At 41.3% G+C, this 12,550-nt stretch overlaps 2 protein-coding genes across 3 annotated transcripts in view; one reads left to right on the plus strand and one right to left on the minus strand.

Annotated features, from left to right (window-relative positions):
- The window catches only part of LOC138589011 (inositol polyphosphate-5-phosphatase A), a 177,762-nt gene extending 170,110 nt beyond the window's left edge, over window positions 1-7,652 (plus strand). Inside the window, exons 14-16 of one of the 2 annotated variants that reach the window (XM_069659282.1) lie at window positions 2,701-2,769; window positions 4,876-4,963; window positions 6,036-7,652. In XM_069659282.1, the coding sequence (XP_069515383.1) occupies window positions 2,701-2,769; window positions 4,876-4,956 (150 nt within the window). In that variant the 3' untranslated portion in view covers window positions 4,957-4,963; window positions 6,036-7,652. The remainder of the gene's footprint in view (window positions 1-2,700; window positions 2,770-4,875; window positions 4,964-6,035) is intronic. The other variant, XM_069659281.1, reaches the window with a different exon arrangement.
- A 1,484-nt stretch (window positions 7,653-9,136) lies between these two features.
- nkx6.2 (NK6 homeobox 2) lies at window positions 9,137-12,235 on the minus strand. Its single transcript, XM_069658996.1, has 3 exons — window positions 11,803-12,235; window positions 11,067-11,239; window positions 9,137-10,759 (listed from the first exon to the last, which is right to left on the minus strand). The coding sequence occupies exons 1-3, from the start codon at window positions 12,233-12,235 to the stop codon at window positions 10,511-10,513; spliced, it is 855 nt and encodes a 284-aa protein (XP_069515097.1). The 3' UTR covers window positions 9,137-10,510.
- Window positions 12,236-12,550: the final 315 nt, after the last annotated feature.

Consider the following 12,550-nt stretch of genomic DNA (forward strand, 5'->3'; position numbering starts at 1 on the left):
TTATGAATGGAGTCTGGTGTGTTTGCAGAGAGCGATGTAACGTCTGTTTGTGGTTAAAAAAATCATCTTCCTCTGTAACAAAAAGGTCTATCTCTGTAGGGATCCTTTCTGTGATGTTGTCACACACTTAGAATAACAATCTGAGCCTGTCAGTGGAAACAACAAGAACTTTTAGTGGACGACCTTTGATCCATCAAGGATTATGTTGCAGCCATTACAGCCTGTTTCACTGCTGCAGGATGAAATGATCTACTGGTGCAATTCTATAACATTCTGTACCTGTAAGTTATTTAGACTCCAAAATACGGTAAAAGAGTCTCAAAATACCAGAATTCTCCCTTTGAACAACATTTATTTTAATCTGAAAAAGGACAATTTTCTTCCATTTTTAGTTCCAAACCAATCGAGTCTTACTTTAAACGTCTGAGTGTGTTCGCTGATAGAAACATGCAGGCTTTCATCGGTTAATGTGTGTGAAATAGAGGCGACAGTGTATTGTACAGTTGCCGTTCACCGCAGGGGGCAGACCAGGAAGTTTGGCTTTCTTTTGTCCGCCTCAGATGAGAAATTCCTTCCTGATCTTTCTTCTGTTACTGACTGAACCTCCGCTGGAACAATAAAAACACAGGCACTGTAAAACATTTATAAATTATCACAGCCAGTTTGTTTCAGCCACTTAATGTGTCAGAATTATATAAAGACTGGCTCACACACACACACACACACACACACACAGCTGGGTTTCTGTTTGCTTTCCTCCCCCTTCATGCTCGGGCTAATTGCTTGTAATGCGGGGACGGAGTGGAACAGTTAGTGTGTTCGCAGATTGGCTGATGATTCACTGAGCACACACTCTGCGGCTCCCAGCGTTACAGATTGTTGAGACATAGGCCTGTAAACAGCCGGCGTGTGGCGTCATCTATCATGGCACGGTCGGTTAACTCGCCATCATGTTATTTTCTGCTTGCCGAGCCCTAACACGCCAAAGGTTGCCCGCTGGCTGCGCGGCGCGGCACCAGCTCCAGGAGCGCCGGTAATGAATGTTTAGCCGAGCGAGCGCTCCCTCTCTGCCGCGGGGCCCCGGGTAATTTGTTTATCTGTCTAAAGATTATGCAGCCCGAAAATCCACAATTTTATGCTGCCTTTGTGAATTATCAAGTGTGTGTTTGATGAATGTATCTGCGGCTGCGGGAGACGAATGGAGAGGTGGCAGTGCGTGGAGCTGCAGGAGGCAGAGAGAGGTGGAGGTGTGCTGACCCCGCTCAGCCGCAGGATTGGTCTGAAGTTAATTTGGATTTCACTTTATGGTTCATTCTCGAGCTCTCTGTCTCTTTCTTCTGAGGTGTCAGAGCAGCTCACCCAGTCACAACCCAGCAGCCGAGTGTGTGTGTGCGTGTGTGTGTTTAAAAAGTCTTTAGTTCAACCAGACAAGTGTGATTTATACTCCAGTCTGCAGATCCATTTGTGAGTGGGTAACAGCTTCTTTGTGTGCAGATATGGAAACATGACTCCCTCTGATAGGCTCTTAGATTACACTGAGAGAGAATGTGGTGCCGAGGCGGACGTCCACTTTGTGACTCGCTCCTGCTTTTCATTCCTCCTCACTGCACTGTGCACGACTTTCAAAGTAAAAACTGCTGATGTCCTCCAAAAGAAGCCACTCAGTGCACATCTGTGAGGGTCTGTGATAACACTTTAAAAAGGGTTATCCGAGTATTTTTTAAATACTCCTATTTTTACATGTCTTGGGGTCTAAGTGACTAAAGTACGATTGGATTGCTCCAGCAGATGTCTTCAGCCTGCAGCGGTGAAACAGGCTGAAATGGCTGCAATATAATCCTTGGAAGCCGACCACAGTAGGTCCATCAAAGATTCTGACAACATTACAGAAAGGACACTGTGTGACACACAAATAACATTTAGACCCTGAAATATGTCTTGTTATATGTTTCATTTATAAATGAAGAGTTCCGCTTCAGAAAGGTTGCTTATGTTTCACTTCCTGTTGGTCACTGTGGTTCATTTTTAGTGCCCTTTTCCTGCCATAACCGTACTAACCTTTACATTGTCTAATAACAGTATAAACACCTGTATTTCTCAGCAGCTCCAACAGGTGTTTGATTTATGTGTCCCCGTGCCCCCCTACTTTTACTATGATACAAAGTATCAAACTAAAGCTGCAAAGATTAGTCGATCCATCAATTAGTTTGCTACTATTAAATTAAGTGACAAATATTTTGATAGATCAGTTTGAGTGATTTTTTAAGGGAACTTTCTGAGATTGCAGCTTCTTAACTCCAAATGTTTCCTGGCATCTCTTCTCCTCTCTGATAGTGAACTGAATATCTTTGGGTCGTGGACAACACAAGAAACTTGAGGACATTTTAAACTCACTTCAAAGAACACACAATAAAATTCTTTGGTTTCTGTATGTGCTGTTATTAATTATTCTCACCAACCTAAGCATCCAGGTGACTTTTATTTTGAAATCAACATTAAACCTCTGCTAATTGTGTTTAATGAAGCGTGTGCACTGATTGCTCGTCCATGAATGTGTCATAAAACTTGACATGAGGCTGTAATGATTGTAACACCGTGCTGCTGCTGACTCTGTGGAACACGAGCAGCTTCCTGTTTAACTGTTATTTCTTTTATTTGAAAAATGTCGTTCATCAAGCTTTTCATTTTGTGTCTCTGCAGCCTGAAAATGAAGAGAAGTCTATAGTGTATGATAACATCGGGCCCAATGTCTGCATGGGGGACCACAAGGTAACAACAGTGTGTGTGTGTGTGTATGTGTGTGTGTGTGAGAGAGAGAGAGATGGTGTTGTGATGTTAAATACTGTTTCAGGTGCTGCAGAGGAAGAAGATTTTAAAGCCTAAACCATTCATGTAATCAAGAACGTAGAGAAATGTTGTAGAGCACAAATAGATTCAGTATAAGGCAGGGGAGGAAAAAAACATCTCTATAACATGAACGTTGATAGCAGCCTCACACAGCAGAAACAAACACAGCAACAGTTTTTTGCTAGCATGTAAAGTACACGCCGGCGTACACAGCCTTCCTCCTGCAAAGCTTTGTTTGAGCTGCAGGAGGAAAAGTGGTCGTCTTCTCTAAAGAGAAGAAAGAGTGGAACTGAGGCGCACGAAAGACACAGTGAACGTGAAAAGTGTTCCTCTAAAGATGAAGAAACGTGAGGAGACAAAAAATTGACATAGACTTCAGTTATACGGACGTTAGCAGCAGCTCGGCTAGCGCCCCCCTCACCGGACATACTAGGCCCTTTTACAGAGCCAGTTCAAGGCGGGATTATTACGCGTCTGTTACGTTTCAGCTTGACTAAAACACAAGGAGGCAGAACGGTGAGGGGAAGTCGTTCTGCCTCTGAGCCGGCATCAGAGGTGGTAACAGAGGAGAAACAGCGTCCTTGTAAACTGTGGAGCCGGCAGGGCGGAAAAGCGACGCTTGTGTTTATATGAAGCACACTGTTTGTTAACACCTTCCACATTTTGCTTCTGCAGCGCCTGAATGCTGTGAAAACACGGTCTAAGGCGGCTTTCTGCCGCCGTTGCTTGGTTCAATGTAAAATGGTAAAGGCAGTGTGACAGCGGAGCTTCGTTACGGCGCTGAGGCAGAATTGCAGTGTGTTAAGGGGCTTCTATGTGTGCCGAGGATTTTTAACTTGAAACTGCTTCCTTCAGTGTTGTAGTCTAAATTATCTTTATTTATAATAAATAATAATTACACAGCCTTTAAAATGTGTCAGAGACAACTTGAGCTCCTGTAGATAAACTGTGTTCTAAAGATTAACTAACAAACTGTTTGATTTCTTCAGGCGTCTGTCAGTGTCAGGAGACGTTTTAAACCGGCAGAAGTAACCGAGATGTACTGAGTTGATAAGCCCCTGAATGCACCGCGTACTGCTGCAACATATACTTAATTATTCTGTATTTAATTGATTACGCCAGCAGTTCCATTATGTGTCCTGTTAATAACTGACAAGAAGACAACCCTCAGTTTATTCAACAGGTACTTTTGCAAAAAAGTTCAACCAGCTTTTGTTTGGATTTTTCTTTCCCAGAGACACAAACATACAGAATCATCCTTAAAGCCTTTTTTAAAGGGAAAAAATGAAATTAGTTCAATTATTTCTAAATGTAAAATCCCACTTATTATTTGTCAAATTGTTTTTTTTTTAGCTTTTTTGTACCAAAACAGGTCAAGTTAGTCTAGAAACCAGATAAAACATTGTTTGAGGTGCTGGAAGGTGGGAGCTGTTTACTCCTGTTTGTGCCCCTTTGTGCTAAGCTAAGCTAACCAGCTGTAACATGATAAGGGAACTTGCATTAAATTATATACGGTGATAAATATTAATTTTGATTAAAATAGAACGATTCTCTTGATGATATTTTTGCCACATTGCCCGTCTGTGCAGCTTTTAGGTAAAGCTGTTTGTAGTGAAGGCAGCAGCTGAAGCAGCACAGAGAGGATGCTTTTAGAGCTGACTGTATAGAAAGTGTTTAACACCGTCGCCTCAGTCTCTCCGTGTCAGACAGAAGGTCCTGCGCTGAAAGAGAGGCGCCTTAAGTCAGGTCTTTCATCAATACTCAGAGTGTCACAGACAGTAGTGTGTGTGTGTGATGTGACCCCAGCACACTGAGAGATACTGCAGCAGCCCTCACCTCCCCGCCGCACTCTGCTGCTAAAATCACAGCCGGCTATGTTTAAAAAATGTCCGATGTAGTTAGCACACAGGCCCAAAAATGCACGGCACCGCTGTGTGAGTTTAACCTGCGAGTCCTCGGAGCTCCCAGAGAGAGGGAGCATCAATAAAGTGTTCTCTCTGACTGTGCTCTGTCTCTGTCCCCCACCAGCCCGTCTTCCTGTCCTTCCGAATAACAGCGGGGGCAGGTAAACCTAATGCAAATAAGCACAAGTGTTGTGTGGTGCAGTGATGTCGTGGTAAATATTAACTTTTCTTTACTATAATTCTTCACACTTGTTGCTATTGTTTGCTTTGATTTGCTTGATTTTCACTACAAGTTGAAGGAAAAAAAGCCTGTTTGAGGTTTTATTTCAAAATAAAACGTCAGCAGTGTAAAAATGTGATTAAAATGCTTCAGACATTTTAAGACATTAAAAAGGTAATTCCAATATTTTTAAACATGGGCCTTTTTAAAAAAAAAATTTTTTTTGCATATGTTGTGGTCTAAATGACTAAAAGGTACAAAAAGTTGTGGAAATACTTGATTGCTTTAGCTGAGAGCTGCAACATAATCTAAAGGTCGTCCACTAAAAGTTCTTGTTGTTTCCACTGACAGGCTCAGATTGTTATTCTAAGACAACATTACAGAAAGGATCCCTACAGAGATAGACCTTTTTGTTACAGAGGAAGATGATTTTTATAACCACAAACAGACGTTACATCGCTCTCTGCAAACACACCAGTCTCCATTCATAAAAACAGTGATTTTACCTCACAGAACACAGGAGTTCCAGTCATACTTGGTTTATTTGTTTGTGTAATTGTGTGATACACAAATATTGGATTGGATTTAAACTTATTGGGGGAAAAAAATCACACAAAAACAGAAAACAAACCCACCGATGTAGGTGGTGAAAGATAAGCGTCCTCCTGTGTTCTGTGAGCTAAAATTACAGTTTTTGTAAATGCAGTCTGGTGTGTTTGCAGAGAGCGATGTAAAAAAAATCATCTTCCTCTGTAACAAAAAGGTCTATCTCTGTAGGGATCCTTTCTGTAATGTTGTCACAAACTTAGAATAACAATCTGAGCCTGTCAGTGGAAACAACAAGAACTTTTAGTGGCAGTTTCAAAGTTTTTGTACCTAGAAGTAATTTAGACCTAAAAAAGTTAAGAGCCCCGGTTTAAGAATACAGACATTACCCTTTGACTCACAAACTAGAACAGCATCTTGTTTTCTGACTTTAAAAACAAAGTTGGCACCATTTTTTCTTTGACTGAAATATCGGCTTATTATTTAGGAATAAAACTTTTCCTTGTTTCCCTCCACAGGGAAGTGTTGCCAAAGGGGGGAGCAGATATTCCGTGAAGCGCCTCTGTGAGAAGAAACAAACAGGACACACACACAGACACACACACACACGCATGCACACAAACACACATAAATACACACACACACACACTTTGCACAAGCGTACACTGAAGACAAAGTTTTTCAGCAGTGCTGACCAGTCACAGTTGTCCTGACACCTCATCCATACGAAGCCGTTTTCTCTCCATAAAACACTTGTTGAGACGTGGACGAGCACCGAGGGCCCGGCTCCAGACAACACACACATCGCTGACCTCACTGTTGCCATGCAACCCCCATTCCCCAGAGAAAAGAAGAAGAAAAACAGGACGGACGGACGGACGGACGACTCTTTCCATGCCACAGCCTCGTTGCCAAAACTCTAATTGAAATCAGTCTACTACATATTTAGACACTGTACTTTGTAGGTATGCCTCTGTGTATAGAAGCTACTCTCCACACAGTGTGTAAGGTGTTTTAAAAAAAGAAAAGTGCAATGCAAAAAAAGTTGTATATCTATATTGTTAGGGTTATTTGTACATTGGACAGTATAACATAGAGTTGTTGATGGTTTTAGTGCCGTTCTCTTTCTGACCAAACTTTGAGGTCCTTTTTGTTGGAATAGATTCAACAAATTCTATATATATATTTTTGTTTTGTTTTGTTGTTGTGTGCACAACACACTGCCATGCCTGACACATCAGTTGAGTCTCATTTTATATACTGTACTTTTTAAAGAGATAATTTATAATTCTTACCAAATGTCTGTGCAGACTGTGTGGGTGTTCCTGCAGCCGCAGCAACACCGAGGAGAGACGCTGTTTGTGATTTATTGCCTATCCAAGAATGTTTTAAGCAGTGCCATAGACCATGCAAGTATATAAGATAATGTTTCATATATAGCACTCTCACATTATTTCATTATTACTCTAACTTATTTCTATAATATTATGGTTCTGAATGTGATATTTTAGATAGGCTTGGGTATCCTTAAAATGTAATTTTGTTTGTCAGTTTTTGTTACTGCATTTGGTGCCAAGTATCCACACAGACATGAAGTGTGTCAGAGTGTAAACGCTTTAGTCAGACGGTTTAAGGTGTTGATTATGAAATGTATAAAAAAACTAGAGAGAAACTCTAAAGGCGGGAAAAAGCAGCAGCGGGAGGAGGAGGAGGAGTTGCTTTTTATTCGTCTGTTTGTAGCCTTCATCGCAGATCATCTGAGCATTAAAGGGGAGCTCGGAGACGCCAGCGTTTCCTTTTATCGATTTCATTTCCTACACTACAGATTCAGACTGTGTGAAGGCGTCACATTGATCCTCCCTGATTATTTTTTTTTCATCTGAATCACTGAATGATTTTGTGCCTGCGCAGGATTTCTGTTGTCTTCTGCTGTGATTTGGTTCTTAAGTTAAAAAAGAAACAGCGCGTGCTTGTTTGTGTTCCTGCTGCTCTGTGTGAGTTTCCTGTAGGAGTTTAAGCTGCAGTTTTTCTTCTTCACTCCATCTTATTAAAGCAGATAGAGATTTGATTCTATAGCCCCTCTGACGGCCTGGCCTCTGCTGTAGGTGATGCAGTTCTCAAGCAATAAAAACCATTAGAGCTCAACGGCTGTTTGTCCTCATTACCGCTCATCTCACCTCCTTATTGCACGAGAATCAATTAACCTCCCTCACGTCATCAGTGTGTTATTAGTGTATATTTCCTGCGGAGGCTTTTCTGCAGGAAGACGCAGCGTGACAGCGGCCTGAGAGCGGGCTCAAGATGGAGCCGAAAGATAACATTTCCACTTCATGTGGAATATTTATATCTAACATTTATTTTAGTATCAACACATTAGCTAATAATGAAAAATGTATATACTTTATGATTTTACTCCATGAAGAAAAATCTTCTTCCTTTAAGATGTTTAATTTTTTCACCACTGAACAATTCTGCTGAAATAAAGCTGAAAAAAGACGCACTCCTTGAAAAACGCACCATTAATCCATTTTAAGAAGCAGATTTAAAATGCGCAATTTAGTCGCTTAACGTTAAAAGACATGAACATTTTGAGGACCGTGCGGCTCATTTGATCGTAAACTTATTTAACTTTGCGGGCAGAATTTCATCAACACATCTGAGGAGGATGCATCTGTTGCAAACTCAGACTGAAGTAACTATGAAGGAGGAGACTTTAGTCATAAAGATAACGTTAAAAAGAAAAAATACATGATTATAATAATATAACAAGTCATATAAAGTCACTATAAATTCCTCTTTAAATCATCCGCTGCTGTCTTAAAGAAAATAAAGTATTATTCGCTTCCTGCAGCAGCTGTTCGGTTCATCAAAGGTAACATAAGAGGCCAAATTTAATTTGATGACTGCTAATTTCTGATTGGTTGAATCCAGAAGAGACGGCGCGGAAAGCTCCAATAGACTTCAGCCGTACAGATAGGAAACAAAAGGGTGCAGTACCACCTGCAGGCAGAGGGGGCGCACTTCTGTCATGCAGCTCCACAGCACTGCGTTTGATTTGCACAAAATAAAGGAGCTGTTTACGCCAAACATGAAACAGAATAAACATGAATAAGATAGCTTGTTTTTAAATTAAGTTACTTATAATAATATTTACTAAATAAAGAGTTCATTAAGCTTGAAGGTGGGAATCTAAATCATCACTATTAAAAGAAAACAGACTTTTTGTTCAAATAAAAATGCTCCTTTCATTTGTAATAAAAATTAATAAATAAAATTAAACAGCTGCCTGTGATAATAATCATGTTTAGAGTCGTTACACTGGACTATTTACGGTAACAATAACTACTAACTAAATATAACTTGTTGGATTTCTCACTGAAAAATTAAAATAAAAAGTTAAACTTTCATTTTCTTTGTAAACAATTATGTTTACACAAAATACTAAATGAATGAATATTAAATAGGCCAGTAAACTAGTTTAAATATATTGTCACATTATTATTATTATTAAATAGCCTTTGTTTAATTTGACGTGAAACATTTTAAATCATCTTGTTGCCAAAAACGAAATTCAATTATTGATAGTCATGAATTTATCTTTAATTTATATTAAGCCCATACATTCAAACAAAACCCAAAGCAAATGAAAAAATGCTTGTTAAATAATTTATTCATAATACAAAGTGTTTTTCTTCCTTGAACCTTCCCGGAAGTGATAATACTCTCTTTAATCCCAACAGAAACGAGGCTCCAGTTTGCTGCTCCGCTGTGCTGTGATGAGGTCAAAATAAAAGACAGAGACTTTTTTCTAAATTAAACCAAAAGAACAGTTTGTGACGTGGTTAAAACAAGCTGTTGTTTTTACAGTGATTATTTACAGCATTCTGCGTCTGTACATTTAAATGTTCCGGAGCTGAACTGAGACACGTGGAGAAGAAAGAGGCGACATTACTCTGCAGGAATAAAAAGGAAGCAGCAGGTCTATCAGAGGGAATAAGCGCGTCCGAACATAACTTATTCAGTAAAAAATATATACAATCTCACACGTACATTTTTATCTTCAGGCTACAGCACGAATCATCCGTTCATCGTAAACCTGCGCCCCTCAGAACATTCTACTCTCGCCTTTTAGGACAGTGGATACCCTGGTTAATCTGAGCTTTAGAAGCATCACAGGCCCCGTTCACACCTGCCATTTTTAACATGCGGCCCGGATCCGGATCAGTGTCGGCTGCACATTATTGAAAAATGTGTCATCTCTCCAAACTGCGTAAAAGTAATGTTTACTTTTTATCAAACTGAAAATTAAATTAAAATTGAATTATTTAAATCTTCTTTCATCAAGAATAAAAAAGAAGAGTGGCAATTCTTCAGATAATATAAAAATTATATCACCAATGAATTCAAACATTCAGCGGTCTCATTCAGAGCAAAATGCTTTTAAAGGCGACACAAGCTGCTGACGTTTGGAGACATGTTTTACGCACAATGTAACAAGTGTCATGACTGCATGAGTAAAATAAAGCAGCTTTATCTGTGGATCCAAAGTAATTAGTGACACTAACAGGCTCAACACTGATCCGGATTGTGTGTGTTCATAATATTTTGTTACATTTACACCTGTTGTTAAAACTCCAGTTGCGTAAAAACTGATTTGCGTCGCCAAAACTACTTCCTGTCCCAATATTTTTGTCCTTTCAGCTGACAGGAACTTTTCAGTCTCGTTCAAGTCCAGTTCTGACAGGAGTTTATCTCCGAGTACACAGAGTCTGTAAGTTTGGGGTTTGGATGCAGCCAATGCGTCTCTGGACACGTTTTGGTGAACGCGTCTCCCGTGCTACATGGCACACACTCCGCATTCTCTCGCTCTTTCTGAGTGAAATGCATCCGCTCAGGCGCATGTTCGTAATGTCAGGTGGAAATGGGGTCAGAAAGAGTGCGTCAAGTCTCTTTTTAGTTGGACCCCCCCACTGTGGTCCCCCAGGTGTGGGCATCACAAGGTGTCCGAGCTGTTACTGCAGGGGCTGATCAGCGCCAGGTTGGTGGCCTTGTGCTTTTTCAACAGTCTCGTGATTTTCTCGTCGTCTGAATTTGGGTCCAGCGGTTTGTTGTACTCGTCGTCGTCCTCGTTCTCCGAGCTCTCCTTCATCTTCTCCGTCTCAGAGTCGTGCTTCTTTTTGGCCGTGGCCATCTCCGCCGCATGCCTCTTCCGCCATTTGGTTCTTCTGTTCTGGAACCAAACCTGTAGAGGAGAGAGGCGCACAGATGCTCAACAGGTCCAGAAAACAGTGGAATTATTTCAAACTAATCTCAACGGGAGTAAATAATCCCAGAGACACAACAATAATAACAAAAATAATATTATTCATATTAATTATAATACATTTTAAATGAGTTCTGAGTTTAATCATTGCGTTAAGTTGTGCGCAGTGGCTCTGAAATAAATTATTTTCTTAGTTTCAACATGTTGTGTTAAAGTGAAATTGGCCAAACAAGATGTCCCACATTTCTTCAGATTTTTTAAACAGGTGGTTGACATGATTTCTTACCTTGACTTGACTCTCGGTCATCCCTAAAGAATAAGCCAGCCGCGCTCTCTCCGGCCCGGCCAGGTATTTCGTCTGCTCGAAAGTTTTCTCCAGTGCAAAAATCTGCTGTCCTGAAAAAGTGGGTCTGGAATGTTTCTTCTTTCCGTCCTTGTCCACCATCATGTTGATCTGACCTGCAAACAGAAACACACACAGAGGTCATTCACTGAGTTTAATTAAGAACAGTATTTAAAATGAGATGAGCCTGCAGGTTAACACATTTTTTATGAGCCTCAAACTGTCCCAAGTGTTCTGAGCTACATGATGAGTTCACTGACCAATTATTCACCATGGTACTATTACAGTTTTTATATTAATATTTTAATTGAACAAGTTTGAAAGTCCTGCCAAGTATCACATAAAAAGGAATGATCTATGAGGAGCTTCCAGTTTAAGTACCATGAATTTACGGTGAGCACACAGTGCGCAATAATATTTATCACTTTAATTTCAGCTGTAATATTTGTAAGAACAGATCAATTTTTTCTCATTGTAAAATAATCTGTTTAGTTTATTGCATGTGTGTGTTTATATGTGTAGTTGCAGGCCTCTTACAGCCTGAATAATGACTAATAACGAATAAAATAAAGACAAAAAATCTGTCCTTTGTCCTACGCACGAGATTTTCTGTATTTAAATACAACATAAACTACAAGGGTTCAAATATAAACTACAGGCAGAGTAAGAGAGGACTTACTGGGACAGGGAACCCGCGGGTCTCTCCAGGGAGAGCCTTGCATCACCCCGGGCCAGAATATGGGCGCCCTCCCAGGCAGCTCAGCCAGCGGCTTCGGGTACCGCGACACCGCCGGGCTGAAGTACATCCCGGCTGCGGCGGCGGCGGCTGCGGTGGTGGCCAGGCCGTTTATCCTGGGGAACCCGGAGAGCAGCTGCCCGGCCGTGGTGATGGGTCTCCCCAGGATGTCGCTTATTCCGTGCGGGGTGCCCATGGTGAGCTGGGAGTTGAGGTTGGAGAGCTGCGGCGCCTTGAAGCCCGCCGGGCTCTGCTGCAGCGCGTACGGGAAAAGGGACGTCTTCATCTCGGTCATGTTGTGCAACGCCGCCAGCGGGGTGCTGCCCAGGACGAACGCACTCTGCCGGTTAGCCTCCATCTGCCCGACCGCTAACATTTGTGAACATGAACCACCGCACGCGCTCGGTTAAAAACGGGATGTTAAAAAATAAGAGTAAATAAAAGTAGAAGTGTAAAGTTTAGGAGCCAGGCCACTTCTGCCGCCCTCTCCTGAAGTATCCTGGAGCAGGAAGAAGAAGAGGAAGACTCTGGGAATGTTGGAAAACTTCTCTCCTCTCTGGGGAAGCAGCTCGAAAAGTCCCACAAACGTCTCCGCGCGCTCGTTGTGGTCTCGTTCTGTCAGCTGTTTGAAGGCTGAACGTGTCCGCCGCAGGAAGCCGCGCGGAAGTCGGCCGCTCTGATGATGTTTTTA

The sequence above is a fragment of the Semicossyphus pulcher genome, unplaced genomic scaffold, assembly GCF_022749685.1.
Source record: "Semicossyphus pulcher isolate SPU_LCO1_2020_fin unplaced genomic scaffold, fSemPul1.0.p SCAF_12, whole genome shotgun sequence".
Taxonomy (NCBI): domain Eukaryota; kingdom Metazoa; phylum Chordata; class Actinopteri; order Labriformes; family Labridae; genus Semicossyphus; species Semicossyphus pulcher.